Source organism: Zonotrichia leucophrys, chromosome 10, assembly GCF_028769735.1.
Source record: "Zonotrichia leucophrys gambelii isolate GWCS_2022_RI chromosome 10, RI_Zleu_2.0, whole genome shotgun sequence".
NCBI classification, from domain to species: Eukaryota; Metazoa; Chordata; class Aves; order Passeriformes; family Passerellidae; genus Zonotrichia; species Zonotrichia leucophrys.
Window position 1 is genome coordinate 12,206,446 of NC_088180.1, and position 26,866 is coordinate 12,233,311.

Sequence of the window (26,866 nt, forward strand, 5' to 3'; positions counted from 1 at the left end):
GCATATTAACACTGTGGAAAAAGGAAGCCAGCATGGAATCTCAGCTCTTATCATCAGCCTAGTTCTCTGAATATTTAAGCTTACTTGAAAGCCTCTTTTTATAATTATGAAAAAAACATTAATATGGTAGAAGAGTTAAGAATCTCATTTTCCATTTCAATCACCTTATTCATATTCTGAGAATTTTAGGCCAGCATTGAAATCCTTTTCTTATCACACCAGAAAGCCACATTCACCTTTAAGATATTTATTGACAATTAAAAAGAGTAAGATTACAATCACTCATATAAAAATAATAAATCTGAATAAAGCAGGATGACTGGTGGAGGTGGGAGGATTCCTCCTTGGCTGTCACATCACTCCAGGCCTCATGGATTGGACAGGGCTGGAAGGATTTTTCCTGAGCACTGGCCAAATCCCACACGGAAGCCGTTGCCCTGGCAGTACCCTGGGGACAGAAAACAACACACAGCTTGTTCTGTGAGGACAGCAGGGTTTCGCCAGGAATAAAAGTGAATAAAGGCATAAAGGGACTAAAACCAAGTGAAAACATCTCAGATATGCAATGAAGGGCAGGAAAAAAGAGCACCTGGAAGAGTTCAAGCGGCCCAGGAATATGAGAAATAAGAAGCACAAACTGTTAAACACAGCAATATGCAAGTTCAGTGAATTGATCAGAGAACAAACAAGATGTGCCAGCAATATTTCTGTTTTCAAACCTAACCTGCAGCACCATCAATCTACCTGGCAAACTGATTCACTGCCTGGCCCAGCCCTGCAATTAATCAAATAAATCTGGATTCTCTTTCTGCAGCATCAGGACTGCTCTTGGGATGTTGGGATGCTGGCAGCCACAAAGGCAGTCATTAAACCCTTCAAACAGCAGCTCCTACCCTTGCAGAAGCTGTTTCACTGGCTAAAGTGGTTTAGTTCCATGAGAAATCCAGCATCTGACTGCAAGTTCTCATTAATGCTCTGTTACATGAGAGGGGTGCTGCAGAGCTCAGGGGCTGTGACAGCATCTCTAACCACGGGGCAGCTCTGGGTGTCCCTGCTCCTGTGACATTGGGACAGGGATGCTGCAGCTCCTCCAAGCTGCTCCACAAACAGCAGCCACCACAAAGCTGCAGGCAGAGCAGGGGACACAGCCTGGCCCCTCTGAGAGGTCTGTTCTGCAGCCTTCTGCTACAGCAGCTGATCAAAGGAAGGACAAGTGCCATATGCTGCATTTTAAGGACTGATTTCATAGCTAGAGATGGATTTTCCTGATGGAATACATCACCTGCATGTGATAAAAAGCAGCTGCCTTCAAGAAGCCAAGGAGGAGCTCAGCAGAATGGCCCCTAATTCCCACTCTTAGCACAGATCAGGGGAAAACTCCCCTGAGGAAGAGGAAGGGTGGGCTCAAGCTGCAGGGCAGCCAAAGTGACTGCAGCACAAAGAGAGACCCTGCCAGCCCTAACCCACCCTGCATCTCTCACAGCTGAAATGAAGTTTTCCAAGGCCAGTGGTGTCTCTAAGTGCTTGTGTAAAGCCACAGACACCGTCCTGGTACCTGCCAGGTAATCCTCATCCCTAAGCAGCAGTGGAAAAAGGCACTGCAAGGCTCAGCCCAGCTTCCATGTGCCTCATTAGGCTTCACTGCCAGCTTTCCTTTGAGCAGCAGCTGATGATTTCAGTCCAGTTTGGTTATCCCTGCTGTCAGGCACAATTTAGAGCAGCACACTGAACAGAGCCAGCCCTGGTCTGCCAGCATGCCTGGCCTGAGCTCTGAGGGTGCCAAGGAGCTGCTGAGGGGTTTTGGCTGCCCAGCACCACCAGGAGCCTTCCCCTGCCGTGCTCCCTCCCTGAGACACTTGGGAGAAATACATTTCTCTCATTTTGTGAGTTAAGTCTCTGAAATAGGTCCCAGGTGGGGAGTAAGAATACAGAGCTGAAAGAGGAAACCAGGAATGATGTGTTGAGCACTTTGCTGTGCCTTGGGAGGGGATGGAATAGCACCAGCCCTGCCCCAGGGGTGCCCTAAGGCCCTGGACCTGCCATACATCAATAAATGAATAAATGAATAAATAAATAAATAAATAAACAGGAGCAGCTCCCACACAGCCCCAGCTCCTTGCAATGCCCTAGTGCCACAGCCACAAACGCTGCCAGCGTGAACCAGCCCAGCAGAACAACTGCCCTGGCACTGCCCCCTGCCTTCCCCAGCCTACAGCAATGCCATCATGCCACCTCTAAAGATTAAAGGCATTCAGGATTCAAAGTACTTAATGAATTAACACAGCTTGTTAATTGGGCAGGCAGAGCATGGCTCCTGGGCTGGTCACATCTGTCCCCAGGCTGGCTCCCCATCCCAAATTGTGAGGGGCTCCTTGCCAAAAGGGATGGGAGTGTGCAATCCACAGGGATGTCCATCAGCACTCGCTGTACCCTAATTTAGGGCTCCTGGCACAGTTACTGAGGGAGACTGGGCACTCTGGAGGGCAGTGTGGCACCTGGGATTGCTGCAGGAGTGTCCCTGCATCTGTGGGAGCCTGTAGAGAGCAGCCTCAGGTGGCTCCACATTGCAGCACGGACACTCACTGGGCTGGAGGGTGTCAGGGGCACTGGGGACTCCTCAGGTTCACCACCTATGGCTCTCTCTAGAATATTTCAGTCTCCAGCTGTCTCAGCATCTTCTCTGTCAAACTGGCAGCAGCTCACAGAAACAGGATTTTCAAGGCTACTGGATGGGCTGCCAGGCAGGAGGCACTGGAATTGCCAGGGGACTGGAATATATACATTCCAGTATATATTTGACATTTATTTATGTATATTATATATATATATAAATATATAGTATATATATAGTAAATATATAGTATATAGTATAGTACATCTATTTACTATATATTTACTATATATATAGTAAATATATAGTATATATACTATATATATTTTACAGTATATATTACAGTATATTATCCAGTATATATTTTACATTTACATATTATCCATTTTTTCTTAATCACAGAAAATTCTTCACTTTTCCTAGGATTTTTTTTCCAGAGAAAACCAGTTTATAATTTTAAACTGTTTTGTCAAAAACCCTAGGAGTCCAGGTTGGGTTGAGCCCAGGCTCACAGGCACACATTAACATCACAGCACGAGGCAGCTGCCCAGGAGTTTGTCATTCACATTTTCTCTGCCCTCAGTCACACTGTGAAGCCTTTCCCCATTGCCTGAGCCATGTGCAGACATCTCTGGTCACATCAGCAGGATGGAGCTGCTCAGAGCCAGGGGTGGCACTGGCTGGGGCTCAGCTGTGACACAGAACATCCCCCAGGACATTCCCCAAAATCCCAGCAGGTCACACAGCAAAGACACTGCAGGCTTGAAACAAAAGTTTCTCATGGCTGTCCTTGCCAAATATTTGCACCCCAAAAATGAGAAGAAAGGAAAAACTAGATTTGTTTTGCACTAGGCTTTGGGTTAAAAAGAAGTGGGAGCAGGATTTAGATCACAAAACACTGTGGTAGATTTTAATTCATAAAATCCTTTGATTACCAAGATGAAAACTAAAACCATGTCTCAGCATGAAACTGCTCTCAAGCAGAGCCCTCTTCAGAGGGGAACTGGTTAGCTGCTCCAGAAGGTTCCATGCTGTTTCACTCATACTTGATTTGCAACACACTTCACTGAATAGGTCTAGGTTACAAATGAAATACTATTTGAAAAATAACTTTTCCTAGCATTTGCCAAGTTGTACTGTGGTGTAAACAATTCAACAATTCAACGATCAACTGCTCCTACTCCTGGAGTATTTTTACCCATAAAGGCAAACCTACCTCCATCATCTCCTTGGTGCTCACACAGTGGCATAGCAAGAGCATCAGGGACTTAGCAAAGCAAATAATCCATTCTAGAGAGCATTTATGGCAGGGAAATATCCATCCACAGCTTTGGCCTCCTCACAGGCAGGATGGAAACAGCTGTGCTCACATGGCAGGTGTGCTCAGAACAGCCCAGCTCCACACCAGGGCTGTGCTGCTGGCTCAGCCCATGGCCGTGTGTCCTTGCTGCAGTGCCAGAGCAGCTCTCCAGCCCTTACCTGTCAGAATGACTTCATCTCCATCCTGCAGGAACTTCCGACATTGCCCACTGCCGAGAGGGATTTCTTTTGTGCCATTCCAGGACAGCTCCAGCATGGAGCCAAAGCTCTCTGGCTCCTGCAGAAAGAGTTCAGAAACAAATAAACAATGTTTTAGTGTCTTTCCTGCTGTTCAGCTTCTTGCTGCTGGGAGCAGACACACAATGTTACCTCTCCAGAACAGAGTTTTGCTGTTGAATTAATTCATTGATGCATTGGGTCCTTCTTCTGACTTTGCATTTTATTTTCTTGCTGGCTATTAGCAATGATGCTTACAGCTGTTATCTGGTGTATTTAACATAGTGTTCAACCTGTAAAAGCAGTTTGGGTCTGCCACAACAAGAATGGAAAGAAGTGGAGGAGATTTCTACAAATCCAGTGCTTTTCTGTAATCACTTTCAGATTTTTAATTGCATTTTGTTCTTCAGAAGAGCAAAGCTCTTTGTGAGTCTTTAATTTCTTCTGCTGTACAATAATGTGAAAATTCAAAAAGCACCTCAGAAATGCTCAAAAGTGAAGTACAGGCATCCCAGCTTGCAAACAGCCTACCTGAGGCTGTCTTTGAGACAGCATGTACAGGATTTGTGTTTGGTGGTTCAGAAAGTGAGGGTTGTCACAAATGGCAGCTCAAGGGGAGTGAAAGCTTGTGAAGCTGGCTCCAACTTCATTGGAGAAACTAAAAGTTGTACCAGGCACCTTTTACACTCTTTTCAGAAATAAAAAAACTGCATTTCATTGAGGGCAAATGGATTGTGAGGATGCTTCCACACAGAAGTTATTTTGCATCTGTTGTAAAATAGTTCTTAGAGAAACAAGTACAGGAGAGATCAAAACCCCAAAACTCAACAACATAATAAAACCAGCCAAGCAGAAACCCTACCCAAACCAAACCCCTTCTCAGTGCGAATCTGGGGCTACCAAAGCAGCACCCCAGAGTGCCTGGGAGAGAGCTGCAGATGGGTTTGTGGTGCTCAGGTCAGGAAGGGCTCAGCCCCAAGCCCTGCTCTGCTGGCTCTGGGTTGCTGACCAGTGATTGTCGTGGTTCCAACACTTACAGGTCCACTGATGGTGCCAGAGGCCAGCAGGTCTCCAGGCCTGAGGTTGCAGCCATTGATGGAATGATGAGCCAGCTGCTGCTTCATGGTCCAGTACATGTGCTGCAGGAAGGAGGAACAGGGGCTGAAGCAAGGAGGCAACAAAGGAAAAACTTCTCTGGTGGCCATTAGGCTGTGCAGAGTGGAGGCATGCGCCTATGGCATTCATAAACCCCACACTTTAACATGCAATTTAGTCCCTTAAAATTTTGTCACAGACATCTTTTATGAAAAATCCTTTCTTTAGGATTTTTTCCTCCTGAGAAGCTGAGAGGCCTCAGGAACAAAATGTAAACATTGATTATCTGCTGCTGTGGAATGCAACAGGTACGTCTGTGATTGGTCTCATAGAGTTGTTTCTAATTAATGGCCAATCACAGTCAGCTGGCTCGGACTCTCTGTTCGAGCCACAAACCCTTGTTATTCATTCTTTCTTTTTCTATTCTTAGCTGGCCTTCTGATGAAATCCTTTCTTCTATTCTTTTAGTACAGTTTTAATACAATATATATAATAAAATAATAAATCAAGCCTTCTGAAACATGGAGTCAGATCCTCGTCTCTTCCCTCTTCCTCAGACCCCTGTGAACACGGTCACAAAATTTTTCTTATTTCAGCTGGATTTCATTTTTCCTTTTCTTCCCCTCTAAGACCAGTACTGCTGACCCAAGCTCCATGATTACACCCAGTATTTTAACAGCCTTGTAGAAAAATCTGCTTATTACTGATTTGCTGACTACTGATTTACTGATTAAGGTAATTACTATGCAAAGAGCCAAATGTGAATATGAAATGGATTGAGAACTGCTGCAGCTGGCACATAAATCTCCTGGTTTCAATCAGGGGGTGGAGGCAGAGCCACAGAGGGGATGGGGCAGACCCTGGCTGGCAGCAGTGAGTGGCATCCAAATCAGAGCTGTGGCTGCAGAGCTGCATTGCAAGAGACAATTCCCTGCCAAATGCACAGAGCTCAGGATGCTCTGAGCACCCCAAAGTGAGCAGCAGGCAGAGCCGCCCTCTTCATCAAGCATTCAGGTGTTCCCACCTCACAGGGGGGAACCATCACCATCTTCATTTCATCTTTCAAAAATGTTTTTCATTTTTTGGAAAATTTTGGACTGCTCAGGGAGGTGGTGGATTCACCATACCTGGACGTGTTCAAAAGGTGTGTGGGTGTGAGGGATGTGGTTTAGTCATGGGCTTGGCAGTACTGGGTTAATATTTGGACTCAATGATCTTGGAGGTCTTTTCCAACCTTAGTGGTTCTATGATCCTGTTCTATGAGTCTAATGCAAAAAGCAGGGTTTGAAATTGCCTGGGCTGGAGCTGATGGCATCAGCAAGACTGTAAATAAACAAAAGATGCTGGAGCCTTACCTTGAAATTGGATCTGCATATAGTAGCTGGCGTGCTCATTCCTTCTCCTGCAGAAAATAAAGGATAAAAAAGAGAGAAGCAATTTGTTTGTGTTGGATGAATGATGTCGGAGTCTTTTTATTTTACAGATGAATGGAGACTTCTTTTATCACTGTAATCCCTAATGAGAGAGCAGTAATAACATTTTCTATTGCTATGAAGACCGGGATTTCATAGAAAACAAATGTGTGGGTTGCACTGGAGCAGCATCAAGCTGCCCATTTCCCACCCACTGCTCTCCTGTGGGAGAAACACCTGGACCAAGTGGTCAGCAGGGCCCTAGGGTGGGGGCTGAGCTGGGTTAACATCTGGATCCCCCAAAATCTGCTCATTCCATGCCCTGGTGAGCCCTGGCTGTGCAGGGAGGCCCCTCAGGGACCCTCAAGGGGAGCACTCCCTGCTTGGCACAGTGCTGCACAGCCAGCAGGGAGCAGAGCAGCTCTGCCCCTTTCCCTGGGCAAAGCAGGAGAAGAAGGAGCACACAAAATTTAATTGGCAACCGCAGCTTTGCAACCCACTCAGCTTTGCCATACCTTTAATGGCAACAAAGAGCTTGATGTCAAAAGTGTAGGGCTCTTTATCCTGAAGGTAGGGCAGCGGCTTGGGATCCTAAAGGAACATCAAACACATCATAAACCAAAAGAAATTTAACAATCCACAAGACATTCCAGTGAGTGTTGGTGTACCCAGCCTGTGCTGCACAACCCATTCACTTCACCATTCTTGCTGCTCAGATTATCACTTTTCTTTGGTCTCATGCACACACTTTTAAAGATCTTTCTGAACAGACATGATATCCATGTAATCCAATTCCTTTTTCTGCACAAGGTTTGCAAAAGCCATGCCCATCATTTCATTGTGGATGTTAATCCAGCACAAACAGAGTGCCAGCACTCCTTTGCTCTCTGCCTGCACAAAGATGGTGAGGTCTCTGCAAGACTCTGTTATCTATTCCAGTTTTAACCACCTGCACAATGCAGACAACTGGAAATGCTTGAACAAAGTGCTCTGGCTTGACTCCAGCCTCTCTCCGCCACTTACTGCTACCAAAGACCCAGAAGAAGCTCTGATTAGTTTATTTTCCAGGCGTTTTAAAGATGATTTTTCTGCCCCCCTCAAGCAGAATGACAGCACAACATGTGCCAGGGCCAGTGACATCAATGCACTTGGACTCAGAGGGCCCTGGTTGCCTTCATCTGCTCAGAAGCAGAATCCCAGCTGTGAATTCCATGGAGACAATCCTTGGCATGGAGGCAGCTCAGTGATTTCTGCTGATGGCACCTTCCAGCTCTGCTGACATTTTCCCAGCACTGCTTTTCCTTTATTTCAACCCTTTCTCTTGCTGACCTGCACGGGGTTTGGCAGCACAAATGGCATGAGAGCTTCCATGGTGACAACCCAGGGAGAGATGGTTGTGCCAAGGCTTTTGCTCAGGAAGGGACCCAGAGGAACATATTCCCACTTCTGGATGTCACGGGCTGGGAAAAGAACATTCAAAGCAATGCAGGTAAATATATCCTAGCAATTGCACATCCATCAGACCAATGAAAGAGTAACATGAATTGAAATTGCTACCCCCAGCCATTTCCAGCTGTTGTGCTCAAATCCTAATTTAAATCCATCCATTTTCAACCCAATTTTCTTAGATCAGCTAGATTAGGATGATAAATCAGCAATGAGTAAAACAAACCAGATCATCCCCATATAACCAGTATTTTTACCCCTACTTTAATTTTTGATAATTTATAATATTTATAATAAATATATATAAAATTTATTATATATAATTTATAATATATAAATTATACAAATAAATTTATAATAGTCCTTTTATACCCAGCTAATGGTCTTTGCCAGCCATAGGGATAATTTCAACAAGTTAAATCTTTGCAGAGACTGAGGGATTTGTGATTGCCAAACTTCCTTTTCCTTACACTGAAATCAATCACCATCCTTGATATCACCATTGTTATGACTCCTCCATCCCTGCCCAGAAGGAACTAGACTGAAATTAGCCCTTTCATAAGTAAATAAATCTTCATTAGGCAGCAGTTTCTGGTTCTACTAATTGATCAAAGATGAATTGATACAGGCAACACTTCATTTTCTCCCCTTTCAGTGGCACCAGTGTTTTCAGTGCTCAGTTCTGCTATTAGAATATGGAATTTGTGCCTCTCTGGGGTTTCCCGTGGTGCTGCGCTCACCGCTCCAGTCGTTCATCAGCACCATCCCAAAGATGTGCTCCTGGGCCCTGCTGATGGGAATGGGCTCCCCAAACTTGTTTCCAGGACCTACAAAGAACGCCTGAAATAAAAAATAAATAAAAAAATAAAAAATCAATGTGTTGATTATGTTTTTGGAGTTAGAAATTTTTACTGCACAGAGAATTATGGAACTGCAGCAACAGAGGCTGGACAGGATGAGTTTTGCACCATTTCCCACACACATTTGGACAAAACCCATGGCCTGCTCCCCTTTTCTTCCCCTCCATGAAGCTGGCAGGCTTGAATTACTTAAGAGCTCTGTGTTGCTAAGAGACAGGAATTAAACAAGGGCACGATGTTGTCAAAACGCAGGAGGAAAAAATGGTCCCTCCTAATTGGAGGCCGGATGCAGAACAGGTTTGCCCACTGAAGGGCTGATTGCTGCAGACAGGGAACAGGAAGGAGTTTAAAGTCATCCAGGGGGATGCTGAATGTGGCTGGAGCCTGATGAGACAGTGGGGAAAAACAGGTGGAGAAATGTGCCCACCAAGTAAAGCAGGCCATGAACTGGGTGCCTGCACTCATTCCCTTAGAAAACCACAGCCTGCACATGCTGAGGATTTTATGGGAAAACTCAGCTGTCTCTTTCTGTCTACAATGTGGAAGTTTTCCCTTCTGTTCTTGCAGCAGCCAGCAGCAGAGCTCAGGCTGGAAGGCAGAGCCATGGCAGCACCATAGGAACCCCACTTTATGGGACTGCATCTCCCCTGACAGCATTAAAGAGTTTCACCACATTTTTATAACCATTTCCATCAATATTACACTTCTTCCAGTACTTTTTAAAAAGGGATTGGGAATAAAACATACAAAAATTATATAACCTATTAAAATGATATAAATCTTAATAGAATCCCATGGAACCCTCCCTTCTGGACCACACTAAGCCACAGCATGATGTGCCTTCCCACTATGTTTTTTTACAACACCCACAGCACAGGTTTTAACTTTCCAGGCAGGAAAATCAGGAGTTTGAATCACATTGCCAAGAACTCAGGGTTTCCTCTGCTCCAGCACAAGGTGCAGACAGCCTGGACTGCAAACCCCAGTGTCCATTGATGGATCCTGGCTTCAGAGGTAACTGCTGACCAGGAAATGGGCTGTGGTGGCTGTGGAAAAGAATTCTGCTGCCTGACTGCACCACTGGTGCTCAGCTTTGGCCAGGTGAGCTTTTTCCAGCCTGAGAGCTGTGTGAGCAAACCTCCCAGTGAGCTAAGGCACCCTGCTCCTCACCCAAAGCAAAGGTTTGTGCCACAGAAATCCTTACTGCCTGCAGCACTGACAGCTCAGAGAGGAACACAGGACTGTAAATACGGGACATTCAATTTAGAAAAAGCTAAATCCACCCTTTCTTCCCTGTTTTAATATATTTGAAGTCATAAGGAGAAAAAAGCTTCTCACCATTTCTAACTCGATATCCAGACGTTTACAAGCACCAAACACTGGAGGTTTATCTGTGGGTAGAAGCAAGAATATATCACAAGAGGGAGGCAGCTAGGGAAATAGAAATAATGGCCAAAAAGAAACAGCAGCTGGTGCTGCTTGGCAAGGAACAGAAAATGGACTTAAACCAGGGTTTTCTCTTGCCCTGACCCCAGGCTGGGCTTTAGGCAAGGCATCCCACTCCATACTCTATGATGTGGAGCTAAATTACAGGATAAAAGAAATAAGAATCCAGATTATAATGCCCCCAGAACTCACCATTGTCAGGTTTTGTTTGTCCCACAGGTCTCCTGATGGGTGTCCCAGACACCACAACAGACGATGCCCGGCCGTGGTAACCCACAGGTAAATGCAGCCTTGAGAAAGAGCACAGGCTTGGGTTAGCTGGGTGCCAGAGCAGCTTTTGGGGTGGAAGCACCACGGGAGTGTGGGGTACAAGGAGAAGGAGCTCTGCATGCATGTGCACAGACCTCAGCACATTACTCTGATATAAGAATGGAAGCGAAATATAATATAATAACAAAGCCTTGCTGCAGTCTTAATGCACGGCTGTGCCACTGCTCCAATTAATTTATTGGTTCTTAAATTCTGCTCTCTTGTCACTCAGCAAAACCTATTTTTTTAGGTATATCTGTCTTTGAACTGGGAGGCTGCACAGTAACTGGTGTGGCCCCTGCAATGAAGGGCAGTGCAGATTCAGCTGAGGCTGGGGATGTGTGGAATTTGGTTCTGATATTGAACTCTGTACAACACTGCTCATCTGCTATGAACTGAAACCAGTGTGATCCTGAAAAACTACTCAGACCCTTAAAACATCTTACATATATAAGGATAAGCCTGCAAAATAATGCTGCACTAGGGAACAATCCAAAGCACCCACCAGTTCGGCATCAGAGCGTTCTCCTTCCCCCTGAACATGATCCCAACGTTTGTGGCATGCTGCCGTGAGGAATAGAAGTCAGTGTAATCTCCTGCATGGGGAAAGAAGCCATAAAACAGGGATCAGTGGCAGCCAAGGCCCTCACCTGTGGGGGCTGAAGCACCTCACCCACTGCCGGGGATGGAGGGAGCAGAGAAGGAGACAGCAGGAGCGCTCGGGTGTCACAGACATCTTTTATCAAAAATCTTTTTTTCAAAGATTTTTCCTCCTGAGAAACTGAGAAGCCTCAGGAACAAAATGTAAATAATGGTTATCTGCTGCTGTGGAATGCAACAGGTGGATCTGTGATTAACCCACATTAGTTGTTGCTAATTAATGGCCAATCACAGTCAGCTGGCTTGGACAGAGAGTCCGAGCCACAAACGTTTGTTATCATTCCTTCTTATTCTATTCTTAGCTAGCCTTCTGAGGAAATCCTTTCTTCTATTCTTTCAGTATAGTTTTAATGTAATATATATCATAAAATAATAAATCAAGCCTTCTGAAACATGGAGTCAGATCCTCATCTCTTCCCTCATCCTCGGACCCCCGTGAACACAGTCACACTCGGGGATGTCAGTGATAGCATAAAGGGGTGATTAACGGTTCACCTATACATTATGCAGACAAAAATGGCTTTTTTATTTTTTAAATCCCCAGTAGAGTAGAGGAGGGGAAAGGCAGGACATAAAGCAGCAGCCCCCTTTCCATAGTGAAGCAATTCCCGCTGCTTTCCCTGCAGCCGGCGGCAGCAGCGCAGGGACCCGGGTGATACTCAGGACATCTGCTGCCCTCTGCTGCCATCCCTGCAAACAGCTCCCACTCCTGAGCCACGGGAAAACACAGCAATGAGGGGAAAACACCGTCTGGGAGGCTGTATTTGCATAATCTTGATCAGGGAGCTCCAGGTGCATCCAGCAGTGAGTTATCCCCTGCAGTTCAGCCTCCCAGAGGGGGACCCAGCCAGCCAGGAGAGGCAGGAACCACACACAGGACAGAGCTGCACCTAAGGGCTGTGGGTATATTTAGGGAATCCTGAATATGCCTCATTTCTGTGGGATCCAGCTCAGTCACACCAGGGCAGTTCATTCCCAGTAGCCGTGGGAGCCAGGAACCAGCAATTGTCTGACAGGGCATGTTCAACATGAAACTATTTTCAGGAACTCCCCATGGTTCCTCTGGGACAGGCTAGACTTTGTCCCAAACCAGGGCTGTGCCCCCAGGAAGGCAAAACAGAGCTTGTTTAGAAGATGGGCAAGTTCACATCCCTGTTCCTGTGCAGGTCATGCCGTCAAGTGACTTTGGTCAGGTTGGTTTGGGTCCAAACACAAACTCCTGCTAAAATCAGGAAATGTTCATGTGTCTATATGAATATAAGAATCCCAAAGCAGTCCTCATGGAAGTGGAGGCAAGATCTGGGATGCAGAGTGGAAACTCAGACTTGTTCATGAGGCTGTGCTGGAATATCTGCCTTGGAAACTTTGCAACATCTGAAATATTTTCTGAAGGCAAAAGGGGAAATTGTTGGAAACTGAACAAGTGTTTCTTTCCTGGCTCTAGTCACAAAGGCCTGTGGTGATGCCAAGCTGATGATAGGAGTTATGTACCACCAGACACCCCTGATTTAGTGGAAATTGCATCCAGGAGTGCTCTGGCTGCTATTGAGCTTCCCCAGGCTTTTATTCTTGTGCCACAGACAGCACCTAGCTTTCATTATGTGCAATAATCTCCTTGTGGCTGCTGCAGAGCCCATTCCCTGTCACAGCTGTGATGTGTCTGTCTGGGGCAGCTGGAAATGAAGCAGCTGCTCCTGTGGGAGCTCAGGGCAGTGCCCAGGAGCCCCTGGCTGCCCCCACACTCACCAATGTGCGCAGGCAGGTGCATCGTCGCAGCAGCTTGAGGCACAAATGCCCTGAAATGAAAAATGATGCCTTCAGATCTCGGAAAACTTGCAGCTCCCATCCCTAAGAAGGGGGACTTGCTCTCCCAGTTCCTTCCTTAATTTAGTTTGCAAAAAAACTAAAAAATAATAAACTGGCAGAAAAGCTGGTGACTGCCCAGGCTGCTGTTCCTGGAAGCAGCTGCCAGGGGCTGAGTGAGAAGGGGGCAGCCCTGGATTCCTGAGGGGCACAGAGAAATCCCAAAGCCCTGCCCAGGACAGCACTGCCTCTGCTGGGTAGGAAGGATGAGCTCATGGCTCTTAAGGGTCTGATTCCAACTGCTGGCCCTGCTCATGTGGCAAGCAGCAGCTCAACCCCTAAAATCCTAAATCCTGCCTAATTCTGGCAGGACAGGGAGGAACAATTCCTGCTCACTGCCAGGGCAGGTATTGTGGTGCCTAAAGCATCACTCCAGACAAAGGAGAGGTGTGGGCTTGATGGACACCCACATTTTCCATCAGCACAGAACAGAGCAGAGTCTCCTGTCCCTACACCACTGCACAGCCCCAAAGCTGAAGCCAGTTTGTGACCACATGCTCAGTTTTAGCAAAGTCAAGTAGCAAAGTCACTGAGGACAAACTGGGGATGTCCCTTTCCTGCTCCAGGTGTGACAGGCAGGTGGGAGAGGTGGAGACCCTTGAACCGTGTCTGCATGGAAGGAGTGGGGTGGCCAGAGCACCAGCCCAGCCCCACAGAGAGGCAGCAGCAGCAGCTCTGGACACACCCAGGGCAGAGCTGGCTGTTCCCAGGAGCAGGGTGACACCCTGGATCTGCCGGCAGTCACGGGATTAATCAGAGATTAATCTTTGGGTAATTAAGAGAAGGAAGCACTGGATGTGCCCAAACCCCAGTTCATTCCCACGCAGGTGGCCACGTCACAGTGTTGGTTTTGGTGTGCTGTCACTCAGGTGACACAGGGCACAGCTGCCACCTCCCCGTGCCACTCTGTGCTCCCTCACCTCCTCCTCAGTTCCGTGTTGTCCCTCAGGGTGGGCTCTGCAGCTGACAGCAGCTTCTGCAGCAGCGCCCTGGCCTCGCTCCACGCCGGCCGGCCCAGCCCCATGAAGGCATTCAGGGTGGGCTGGCAGTGACACACAGGGGCAGGGACAGAGAAAAAATCACATTTTACTTATCCTTCACTGCAGGAAGATGTCCCACACTCCCATCCCAGTGCTGGATGCCCGTGCCCGGGGTTATGGGGCTGTGGCTGCCCAGAGCATCCATCCCCTGCCCATGGCTGCCCACATCCCCATCACACCCCACAAGTCCTCTGCAGCAGGACCTGCTGCATGCTGGCATCACCCATCCTTACACACCACTGCAGGCCCTGCTGGATTTGATATCTCAGCCAGCTCTAGACAGAGGTTTTTCATATTTATCCTTTACACAACCTCCCTGTCATTAATACCCCACCCATGGAGTGCTGAGGGCATAAGCAGGAGTGAATTAACATTTAGGCTTCAGACATCTGCATTACCAAAGGATGATGACTCTTTCCTGGAAAATGACCTTTGGACCCCCCAATGCCCCTGCTGTCCTTGCTGTCACACCTGTGATGGTTTTTGCTCTACCAGAACCCGCCTGACAACATATTTCCAGTTCATGTTCTTTATCTTCTCACCACAAGCTGCTAAAGTGCCTTATGGAATATTTGTTAAATGCTTGTGGAAATTAGAACAGACTCTGATAAATACCTGCTCAAAGACATGCTGGTGTTTGGCAAGAGCTGGTCCATTGAAAAGGTGTTTGATGATGCTGAGATCCAAAATCTGGTCCCCAATAGCTACCCCAATCCTGTGCCGAGGCTGCAAAGCAGCAAGAGGAGGGGGGAAGAGAGGAAAAGTTTATGCTTGTAGCCAAAAATGCCCCAAAGAGGGCGTAGGGGGAGACAGTGACCACAGAGAGTCCAGGACAAAGGTCTGGTACCACAGCAATGAACCTTCAAGAGCCATCTGAGTCTGGCTGCTGAAAAAGGTTAAGCCTTATGGGCAGAGCATCTCTGCAGACTCCCTGCAGACCTTGAGGGTGACCCCATCTTTTGGGGAAAGGATAGCACAACAAGCAGAGGTTTCTCTTCCTGCCCTCTTTCCCCTAGAAGGAGGCTGACGTGCTCATTACCACCCCTCATTAACAACAAGCATTGCAGAATAAGCCCATACATCTGCAGTATGCTGGGAAGAGGGAAAACACTCCTGCTCCTCCTGCCAGTGGGGAACAGAGGCATAGAGAGGACATGGGCAGGGTGAATTCCATCCCTGTGGGCATGCCATTGGAGAAACAGCCATTTCTGCAGCCCAGCTCCTCCCCAGAGGACTGAGGGTGCTCTGGGGGTGCCAGGGGACACACCATGCCCAGGCACATGGTTTCTGTGCCTCGCTGGACGAGGCTGCCCTACCCTGCACCATCCATCCTCACAGCACACCAGGAGCTCAGGAGCAGCACACCGAGCCCAGGCTGGATCCTGGCTGCAGGAACAGCATCCCACACATGGGAAATGGCACAGATGCAGCCCAGGAGACAAAGCTCCTGTTCATGGCCCGGGCCGTGCGGAGCCAGCGGCGACAGACCCAGGGCAGCTGCACGGGGCAGAAACACACCACAGCCTCCATCATTGTGTCTCTGGGCAAAGAGAGACAAGCTATTACAGCCACTCTGAAAAGCAGCTCACCAAAATAGCCATCTTCAAAGATGCATGCTATTAAACCTATTTTTCAACCTTTAATTTCCAAACAAGATTCCAAATGTGGTAGTAGGCACTTATTCAGCAAACATTCCTGCAGAAAAAAAACTAAAGGTCATGTCAGGTTAATTTGTAACTGGGATAGTCAGGAATGACACCAATTGTTTTAGCCTGAAATCATTAAAACATTCAGCTACCGTCAGAACATTGTTCTCCTAAATAATTTCTGTAAGTCTTGCCTGTCATTTCACAGGGTTTGAGTGAAGATGTCTTTTTCAGAGAACAGTTACTGAGGAAGGCAGAAAAATAATCCAAACTCGCTAGATAACAGCATGCACATCTTGGAATAGATTAAACACACCATCTCATTTTATCTTCAGAAAACACCACTTCAGAAAACACAATCTTCAGGTTGCCTTTTTTTTTTTAACCTACATGGATAACTAGCAGAAACCAGAAGATAATGATGAAGTTTCCATAAGCAATGACAAATAAATTCTCCACTTTTTCCTTCTGACAAGCAGCTCTTGGCTTGTTTTCCTTTCTCCAGGAGCCCCATCCTGTCAGGCACTCAGAGGTGTGAGGTTCAGCCTAGCTGGGCTCAGTTCTCATGAAAATTGGGAATTGAGAGCTACCTCTTTGGTAGAAAGGTTGAGTCACATTTTCTTATGTGATCATTATAAAATAGAAGGCCTGGAGCTGGCTCAGCTGGCAGGCTTTGGGCCCAGCTTTAAACATGACACATTTGCACACACTTAACGCAGCATTACATAAACATACACCCAATAGAACACAATGGGTCAGCTGCAAAAACAGGTAAAACACATATTTGGTGTCCTGGTTTAATGCTTTGGCAGCCACCAGCAAAACTCCTCAAGAGCAGTCGTTAATGGGGTTTCTTAAGGGTCTCGGTGTAAAGAGAATGAAAGACCAAGTTAAAAATTAAAAAATTGAGTGTGAAATGTACTGTGCCTCTACATAGGGAGTGGAAGGGTCAAACATAGAGTAAATGATGTCACAGAAATTATCAAAACCACACAAGAACTACTGTACATATTAGCCAAAGTATTTCTCATCAGTATTACCACTTCTGATTTCTATTGTGCAGTTTCAAAGAAGGTGTAATCAAAATAACCACACTAAGGAAACAGACAATGTGTCAACTATTATGTCAACAGCTTTGCCATCAGGTCAGGAAGCCCATGAGTGTCTCAGGCTGGGAAATCTCCCTTTATCCCACATTGCTGGGAAATTCTGCTCTCCCATAGCCCTGGAACAATTACAACATCCCAAGAACAAAGTTTGCTGTTACTCACCTCCTCCTTCGTGGAGAAAACCCCATAGGGGAGGTTTTGGAGAGGAAAATCTGAGTCCTTGTCTACCTGGATGAAAGACATGCTGATCCCTGAGCAGCCCCTGCTTACACACAGCTCCCACCTCCCAGGTGCTTCACACCTTCCTTGGAGGAAGATCCTCTCCAGGCGCTGCAACCCGGAGCAGAGGAGCATCAAATCCCACCCTCTGTCCTCAGGCACAAACCAATCCCTGCTCCGCGGCCATCCCACCCCCTGCCCGGGCCCTGGCAGTGGTTAATCAGTGCCAGGGGTTGGCCTGAGTCAGCAGCTGGGAGCTCCTCCCAGCCAGGCAGTGACCCTGGTGAAAGGGGGTCCTCTCCTCACAGGTACTGCCCTGGGGGTATTTAGATGTGCAGATGTGGCACTGAATTTAGGGGTGGACTTGATGTTCTTGGAGGTCTCTGACAACCTTAATGCTTTCATGATTTTACAAACTCTCACATGAAACTGAGGCCTTCCTGTAACAGGTAACTCACTGGGGGTGAAGGATCCAGCAGCTCTAAACTGCCCTGGTTTCACTTTGGAGGGGTCATTTATGTGCCAGAGCCCTGGTGAAATGATTATGTCCACACTGATTCTCCCACCGTAAGCTCAGCAGCCCTTGGGAAGTTGCACAATTCACACCTGAAACTGCACCTTTTGTGGTTTTCAGTTTTGCAATGCTGCAGCACCTTGTCAAGTTCTTCCATTTTCTCCAGATAGTTCCACCACCTTAAAACCAGAGACACGTTCAGTCAACCAAAAAGAACAGGGAGGCTGGTGCCTCTGCTCCCAGCATTCTCCCACCTCCAGCACAAAATTCACTCATTGTCAGTAGAAGCCAATGAGGGAACATCCTTGAAATTAGAACTAAATAATAAAGGCCACATCTTTCCAATAAAAACAGGAAGACACTTGTGACAGCCAAGCCAAAGAACTGGATTGCTGCTCAACCTTTTTTTGTTTCTTTTTTGGCAGTCACTAGAAGAAATGCAGCAAATGGTACAGCGAGAGATTCAGTGCAAGATGATATAACAGCATCATCTGTGACAACTGCTCACTCACTGAGACACAAGCTCACAAGGTGCTGTTTGAAAAGGGGTCTTATTTAAACATCACAAGGCCTAACTTGTAGAAGATTTCCTGTAAAATTTCCCCTGACTGTTGGAAATGTTTTAAACACAGTGAAGAGGTTTTGTGGACAGACTATAGGATCTGGGCTATAGAACCTGCTCATTCCAAAACTGTAACAAAACCACACTGAAAACCTGTTCCAGTACAGAGATCAACGTGAGGAGACACCCAAGCATTTTGTAGTGCTGTGAATGTGCTGGTGTTAATTAAAATGTTAATCTGCTAACCTCAAGCTGATGACACAAAATACAGATTGAAGTGCAGATCAACCACCAGGATAATACAGGGCCATGCCAAAGCAAACAAACATGACACAATTCTCAGGTGTCAGGAAAAGGTGGACACCCAGTCTAAACGTAAGCTTATACAACAGATAGGAAGTATGTGAATACTTTTCTTGTACCTTTCCCTCTTTCAGGCACCAGAACACACAAACATACCAGGTTTTCCCCCACCTTGTGAAATCTATGGCATGTTCTCTCTGCCTGGCCCGGAAACATCACTGTCATGTGAAAGGAAGATTGGTCAGGAGGGCACATAAGGAGAGAGAAAAGGAAAAGAGACCAGAAATAGGGAAGAGGGAGGACTCAAAGTGAGAAGGATTAGAGAATAGGGAAGTAGCAGCAGAAAGGAAAGCAAACAGAAACACCCACCAAAGATGACACTGCTGCTCTTCCATGCCCTGTGCTGTGTAAGAGGAAGTTTAGCAAATGCTTTGAGGAAATACAGGCTCTCTGACCCATGATAAGGCACACCATTACTGAAACTTGCCAGTAAGTTATTTATTCCTTCCTTCCTTTACTCTAAGCTTCATGTGCCTCATAGATTGTGGTCAGGCCACTTCTGCAAGCACAAGCTACTTCATTTATTATTCAGTTTTGCAGATTACTTTCTGTTACCACCAGAGAAAGCTCCTTCTGCAGCACAGTTTATATCCTAAATGTAGTGTTTTATTTACTAATTGCCAGCCATAGCTTTTTTAAGAGCATTCTGAATTTTAAAATCAACAGACAAGGTCTGGAATCCGCAGTGTGTCTCTGGTAGTTACAGGTGCAGAGATTAAAAAAACACATCAAAATTTAGCTGGTGTTGGGATACATGTGGGAAGCTGTGAATAAATACACTTTAAGTAAAGGAACCATCAATGGAAGGTCCCCATTAAAATAAAGCAAGAGAAATCCAACTTACATATGCCAGTGACAGCCACAGGGGCTCGGATTTTTTTAAATTTTATTTAATCAAAGTTAAGACGTGGATAAACATAAATACAGCACAGGTACTTCAGATCATTCTTCATATTTGTGTACAGACAAACTGATGGATGTAATCCCAATGAAAACTGCAGTCAATGAAGTGCATACAGCCTTCCCCCCACACACACAAAAACAAACCCCAATTAAAAAAAAAAGAAAACAACAAAAAACCCCACACAATCTCAGCACACACTCTCATTACAAATGATTCATACATAAATAGGTAGAGGGTGCAAACAAGCTAATATGCGAACATGTATAACCTCTCGTTAATGGGGAAAAAAAACCAGAAGCAGCCATAATGATTAAAATACATTCAGTTACTGATAACTAGTTGTGCCATACAAGGCATTATCAATAAAAAAAAAAAAAAAGAAATTGTGCTGCAGAGAAAAGCTATATACAACAAGAAAATAAACTGCAAAGTTAACGCATGCATGTTTTATCCTGGAAAAGCACAGCCCTCCAATATTTTCTCCATGTTTGTTATAAAAGCCCTCTGCACTCAACTAAAATTAAAATGATCTTAAAGGATAATACTTGTAAAGTTTACTTAAGTCTTCAGCCACAGAAAACTGCAATGAAAATAATGTTCAGAGTCATTTTCAAAACAAAAAAAAACAAAAACAAAAAAATCTATTCATCTGATGACATGCATGATTAAAAGGTCTAGGCAAGATACACTGCTCTACGTTCCTGATGACTAAGGAAAAAAGCTCAAGTCAATTTAATCTGCAGATGGTCAGAAGATTTTTGTATTCCAGCAGAAGCAGCAGTTCAGATCTTCTGGATCTTTTCCCCAACAACTACAGGATTCTCTTTTCTGATTTTCTCAGCAGCATCAGCTTTGTAATTGTAAGAGCAACTGTGTACATCTGAGTAACGGTGCATTCCACAGTAAACGTTCCCACACCGGCACTCGAACCCTGTGGACACAAAGAGCAGCTTAGACATTTCAACATTCCTGATGACACTGGTTTGCTTTAAATCCTGAATGTGTTCACTCACTAGCAGTAAATCTGAGTCACCAGTGTCAATCAATCAGCCAAAGAGCCTCTGCTGCAGAAAGCATAAGAATCACAAGTAATACATTTTTAAGTGATTACAGCAAGATTTGACTTGATCATTCCTTCTTTTTGCATGCCACTCTAGCACAGAACATTCCTAGAGAGCTCCTGCTCTTTTGCCATGTTTATGAATCTTCACCCTCCAGAACTCAGGCCCTTTCACTGGACCACTGCAAAGCTGGCTAGTGAATGGCAGCAAACTATCATCCAATTCCTTAGCTAAGTAGACTTCCAAAAGGAAGTACTGGAAATTATGAACTTCACTTTAAGACAGGAGGCTGAAAAACAAAATGATACATGAATGACTAATCTACTGAGAGTCAGCTGAAAGCACCTTTGACTGGTATTTGAAATCAATATCAAATGACCATGCCCCATTTTCCCTTTAAGATAACATTTCAAAGGGCCAAAGCCTAAACAAGCCTAAGGAAAGTGAAATCAGTGTTTCTTACCAGTCAGTCCAACCTTCTTCCTGCACATGAAACAACGATTCTTTTTCTGTTTTGGTTTGTCAAGCGACTTGTCCTGTTCTTCAGGTGTAGGCTCTGCATTCTCTGACACTGAAGCTGACATAAAAAAAAGTTAATAAGAACAGTGGAGAAAAGAGTCTGTCTCTCCCCTTTTAAGTCCTACAATGATCTAAAGCCCATGCTGTACATTTGGCCATTTTGCTGCAGTTTCCATGTCTGAAGTGCACTGGTGTCTCCACAGCAACTGGAACTCCCCCCCTTCTAGACCTTCAATATAATTTAAGAAAAGAATTCACCAAATGCTTGAAAATACCACAAAAAACAACCAAAACAACAAACACAGGTTTAACAGCAAGATCCAGCACTGTCAGATCCAGGAAAAAAATCCATCAGCCAAGTGTTTCCTCACAGTGTTACTTGCCCAGCTCCCAAAATCTGCTTGCAAGAAGCACTCTATGTAACAGGATCAGTTGAGCCAAACACCCTCTTTCCAATCCTGAATCAACATTATTTTTGCAGAAGACTGCAACATGGAGGCCACACAAAACACAGTGTTTCAGAACAATCTCTAGCACTGTGATGCTGCTGATCTTGCACACCTGGAAAAAGCCTACACAGGACATAAGTCACTGCCTGGGGTGAGAAACACCAGCTCAAGAGACCCAGACTTACAGGGTGGGACTACACTGTACTGAAGCTCAGAAAGGAGCAGGTAAAAACCTAATTTTAAAGATATTTCTCCTAAGGCATCTTTCAACCTACTTTAGTGTTCTCTAAAAGAAACAGGTTACAGGTTGTGTGGGAGAGTATGAACATGTAATAGTAGTATTTGCCTGAGTCAGGTAAAAATAGAAGTTGGCTGGTTTTCCTCAAGTATTTGCACATTCCTTACATTACAAAGCAGAAATAGAAACGAAAAAAACCCAACTTCATTTCAAGAAGGGCTAAGAGCCAATCTCTGCCTACCAGACATAGCTGGACCACAGCAGGACAAGTCTCCAGTGAGTAAGACACACAGAAGTTGGGAATATTTGCAGTAAAGAACAAAAGCAAGCTGCAGCTGGGAGGAGTGTGGATGGAAGCAGAGCTAGAACCAGTGTTGTAGGGAAGGGAATACAACAGCAAGCTCAGACATTTGTCAGGGAAAAAGCTGCAGGCATCTCTGTGCAGCTGGACTTTTGTTTGTCAGAGACTGTCAGATGCAGTTCTGTGCTAGCTCTTCACCAGCTGACAGCTCTTCTGCATGACAAATCCAGTGGGGTTTTTCATGTGCTGCTATTCTGATCTTTTTTTTTTTTCTTTTGAAAGGAAAGGGCACTCATCACTTTTGCTATGTATCAAAACATTGCACTAAGCAACATCAATGGGTAGCAAGATACCTGATCACCAGCAAAGACTCTGCCTGAGGGGACAGTATATTCCACAGATTAATCTAGCAAAGATACTATTATACATGGTCTATTAATTCCTTCTCAGACACCATCTATGTTACATGCAGAGCTTCTCTTTGTCCTGAAATCTATAACAATTCATAGTTTGCAAAGAAAAAAAAGTTCAATGCCTTTAAATGGCTGTTAAAGGGCACATTTCTGAGTGGGCATAATATCAAAAGGACTGCAAGATGAGAACCAAAATCAGCAAGGACTACAAGTGGTGAGGTAAGTACCAGAAGGGGTAAGACTTACTCAAATGAACTTTTGTACTTCTACACAAAACAGTACTGCAGCCTTTATTAATTCATTAAGACATATTCATGCCATGAGTTAACATTCTCCAGCTTGCATTTCCTGTTATTGCAAAATCAGTTACCTCAATCTAAGTTTCACTAAGAGCCTCTATAACTATTAGCTAAATTTAGGAAAAACTGGCACTCTTCCCTGCATAACAAGGCTCTCATGCACCCTTACTTACATTTTCTTTGTGCGTATGGCTCTCACATTAAAAAGGTTTAAAAATATTTAAGAGCTGCTGCTCAGTGTGGAACCGAGTGGGAAGATTCTTCTGCATCACAAGTCACTTTGTATCTACTGTAGTAACCATAAATTTTAGGTCTCAGTTTGCTTTTGAATAGAAGCTAGAGATTTGAACCAAAATCCTCTATGATAATCACAACTATCCCAACCACTGTGTATGCCCAAGTGCCACTGTTCAGTCTATGAGCTCCCTGTGATGGCCACAGCAGAACAAAGCCAGGTAAGATGCAATACTGTCCAGCTCGGAGCCACTCCCAACTGCTGGACTTCACCTGGATTCCAGGATGCTCTGCCTGCCTTCCTTGAACCAAATCATCCCTTTCCCCAGCCCTGTCCTGTAGCCAAAGAACAGAAGCCTTGGCAGCAGCAGTACAAGCTGCCAACCAACCAAAAAGGAGTAAGGTATGAACACAGCCATATTTCTGGAGCTGACAAGCTGGGCTGCTCACCAGAAGTTCCCTGATTTACACAACATGTAAAGGTGATCAAAACAAGCAGAGCCTGGATTTCCTCCTAAAGGCACGAGCTTTTCCTATTGCTTTGCTTGTGAAAACCCCCACCTGAGCTTCAGTGCGCTCTGACTGAGCACAAACACTGACAAAATGCACTCCAGCCTCTGCACCCCTGCAGGCACAGCACAGCTCTGTGTGCAGCAAGACACCCATCCTGCTCTCTCCATGTTTTACATTCATCACCCCTGCATTACTGGGCAGAGATTTAAAAAGGAAAAGGTTTCTCATTCCTACAGAAAATCATGAACAGCTACATTTACTTCTTAAGAGCATTTCACTAGGGCTAGTGTAAGAAGCACCCCCACACTTCCAGAGGAGTGAAATGTGAAGTTAATCCAAAGGAGAACATCACTGCTTGTGAACATTTTAAACTGACATAATCAGCCTAAAATAAACTGTTTAAATGTTAGGAAGTGGCAAATTAAGTAGGAGCACATTCACCCACAGAATTTAGTTTTAAATCTTTCTGTTGAGTGTTTCCTCTCCCCCATGAGCATTCACCCAGTATATCATGATATCCTGTATTATTTGATACACTTGTGTCATAATCATACTCTACCTCTGAGTGCCTGGTACTATCACAGAAGTGAAAAGCATCCATCAATTCCTTTCCAGTACTGTCTACTGAGCCCACCCTGATAAGGTCCACTGAAGCTGAAGCCATCAGCTCAACTGCATTCACCTTAGGTCCTAGTAACCCCAATATAAAATTCTGTAGCAACCTAATTATTTTAATCTCAAGTTTTTTAAACTTAGTTTGAACTTCACTATTTAACCTCACTAAAATCCAGATATGCACAAAATCAGGTGACTTCATTCAGATCAGCCATGTACCTTTTAGACAGTTAATCCAATCTAACTTTGTACTTTGGTTTTCCAAATAACAACCACACCACATGACGTGAGTGATGGCATTTTGCAATGCTAACAGCACAAGCTTCTCTCCAATCCACAACAAGCTTGATAACCACAGAGGCTGTTTTCATTCTCAGAAGTTTTCAGCCTGAGAGGGGCTGAGTCCACCCATTAGTTGGATTTCTGCTTTTACCACCATGTTCCTCAGTTGTAGGAGCTCCATAATGTTTGTGGTGGAGTCCTCCTGCCTTCCCTGCCAAGCTTCACTTACCTTTAAAATCCTCCCTGAACCAAAAGCATGAACCCTAACCAGGATGGTTTTAAGCCTCTTCCTTTACCCCAGGGAAGTGAAGCACCTCTTTACCTGCTTGCAGGCTTGCCTGGAGGCAGCCCTGGCTAACAAATCAGAAATCCTGACTGGCTAATCCTAGCAAGGATTATTATGTTGATCATCATGTTGAGCAAAAGGCACAATAGCCCAGGAGGTAATTAAAATTACTTGGAATACAAGAAAGCTGTTAGAAAAGCTGGACTGTACTTCATGCCATTAAACATTACCTAAAATGAAATTCATTTTCATGGTATTTAAGAACATTAAAGTTAAAAATTTTTTATTAGTCCCTATCTTAGAGCATCTGGCCTTTTGCATTGCTCCACAAGCATCATCATACAAACACTAGCTCTAAAGCCTACACTTTTTAACATTCTAGAGTTTTCCTCTATTTCTTCTGCAATGCATAAATCCAACAAAAACAAATCTGAAATGCTCTTTGGGAATTTTATCCCTTTGTAGTTTTAGCTTGACTGCAAACAGCAAGAGCTGTGTTGCACACAGCTCAAGTCTCATTTATCTGTCTGCTTTAGAAAAGTAATAACAGTAATCTAAGAAAGCTTAATTATTCACCCAGTCCTTCATTCAATGTTGTTGCAGCTTGGTAATTTTTGTTAAATGGCAAGTTAAGGGGACCTCAGCTCAACACAATACATTAACTTACAGCAGCAGCACAGAACAACTCACCCCAGAACAGACATTCCCACAAGGCAAGACTTTATCAAAATAAATACTGACATTATTTCTCCTGTTCCCCTACATCAACAAAGGCACTATTACACACTCTTCACTTTGGGACCAACTAGCACATTGCTATGAAATTATTGGTTTTTTTCTAAATGTTAGAAACTTGGGCAATGCTAAAAAAACCCCTTGGATTCACATGCTTGTCACCAATCTAAAATTCAAATTCCAAAAAAAAGCAATTCAGTGAAATCCCTCTCAGCATCCATTCTAAGCTGCTTTCCTTCCAAACTTACATTTTCAAATTAAAATGCTTTAAAACTGGAAACACTGCATTTCCCATGATTTCAGTCAAGGGACAACACAGAAGGAACTCTTAAGGAAGTAAGGCTGACCCTGCCAGAGTTATAAATAGGGATGGTAATTTAGAACTGCAACTATATGCTGGTGATGTTCTTAGTTTAGAAATGAGGGTACAAAGAAAAGGACAGAGGACACAGCTGAGTAACCTAAACACCTGATATATGTTGATCCTGCAGATACATCCTTAAATTCAAAGTTTCTGGTTGAGAAATCTTTTATCTTCTCAAAGATAGGAGAATAAACTTGAGGTAGAGAATTAGAAACAGCACAAATTTATCCAAGTGTGTAAGAAGAGAGACATGCCTCTGGAAACTTGCTGGGAAAAGTCTTTTCAAAGGCCCAAGACAGCTCACAGTGCCAGGGTAAATAAAGTTCAGTTCTGCCAGTGAAAAGCCAGAAGATGCATTGTCAGAACTGAGACAAGAGCTCTCAGCTCCAGAACACAAACTTCCTAACAGGTATTAGAGTGTATCTCTAGAATGTATCTTCTCAAGAGTAAACATGTTTCTCACCTCAAAGACTAGTAAAAGCGGTTAAAAAATGGAATTAAAAGCTTTTCTTTCAAGTTTATTAACCAAGGAGACAGCTTTACTCAGCACAGTAGCTGACTAATGACTCTTACATTCTATCCTACAGAAAGAGACAGGTCAGGTTTAGAAAAGTATCTGAGAAGCAAAGCTTTGATACCAGAGATACAGTCAAAAAACTAATATTTAGAATGTTTAAGTGGAGTTGTATCTGTAAAAAAACCACACTTCTATGTTTAGACTAGTCCACAGAAAAATAATCCTCCCCACTAAAACCTAAACAGTCTCAGCAAAAGGCAGAATGCTTACTGACTTACCTTTAAATACCTTTTATAATGCCTACAGGTTACCAGTCTGAGCACATTTTGTATACTATCTGGAATTTTTACATTTCCTAAGAAATATTATTAAATTTTTTTTAGTCTTAAGCTCTGAAAGTCTGCTGTGAAGACAACAAAAAAGTGAAAAGAAACTTTACATTGTA

The 26,866-nt window shown here is 44.6% G+C and overlaps 2 protein-coding genes across 4 annotated transcripts in view; both read right to left on the reverse strand.

Annotated features, from left to right (window-relative positions):
- Nucleotides 1-226: 226 nt before the first annotated feature.
- On the reverse strand, nt 227-17,386 carry FAH (fumarylacetoacetate hydrolase). The gene is made up of 14 exons (XM_064722200.1): nt 17,196-17,386; nt 14,894-15,004; nt 14,159-14,280; nt 13,122-13,171; nt 11,221-11,311; nt 10,599-10,696; nt 10,299-10,351; nt 8,841-8,940; nt 7,984-8,114; nt 7,170-7,245; nt 6,598-6,644; nt 5,185-5,286; nt 4,091-4,208; nt 227-448 (listed from the first exon to the last, which is right to left on the reverse strand). Exons 1-14 carry the CDS (start codon nt 17,274-17,276, stop codon nt 369-371), a joined length of 1,260 nt encoding a protein of 419 aa, XP_064578270.1. The 5' UTR covers nt 17,277-17,386; the 3' UTR covers nt 227-368.
- Nucleotides 17,387-19,531: 2,145 nt separating this feature from the next.
- ZFAND6 (zinc finger AN1-type containing 6) overlaps nt 19,532-26,866 on the reverse strand; it is a 36,394-nt gene continuing 29,059 nt past the window's right edge. For 2 of the 3 annotated variants that reach the window (XM_064722232.1, XM_064722235.1), the window contains 2 exons: nt 21,120-21,233; nt 19,539-20,526 (listed from right to left, as the gene is read on the reverse strand). In XM_064722232.1, the coding sequence (XP_064578302.1) occupies nt 20,378-20,526; nt 21,120-21,233 (263 nt within the window). In that variant the 3' untranslated portion in view covers nt 19,539-20,377. Of the gene's footprint in view, nt 20,527-21,119; nt 21,234-26,866 lie in introns of all 3 variants that reach the window. The other variant, XM_064722234.1, reaches the window with a different exon arrangement.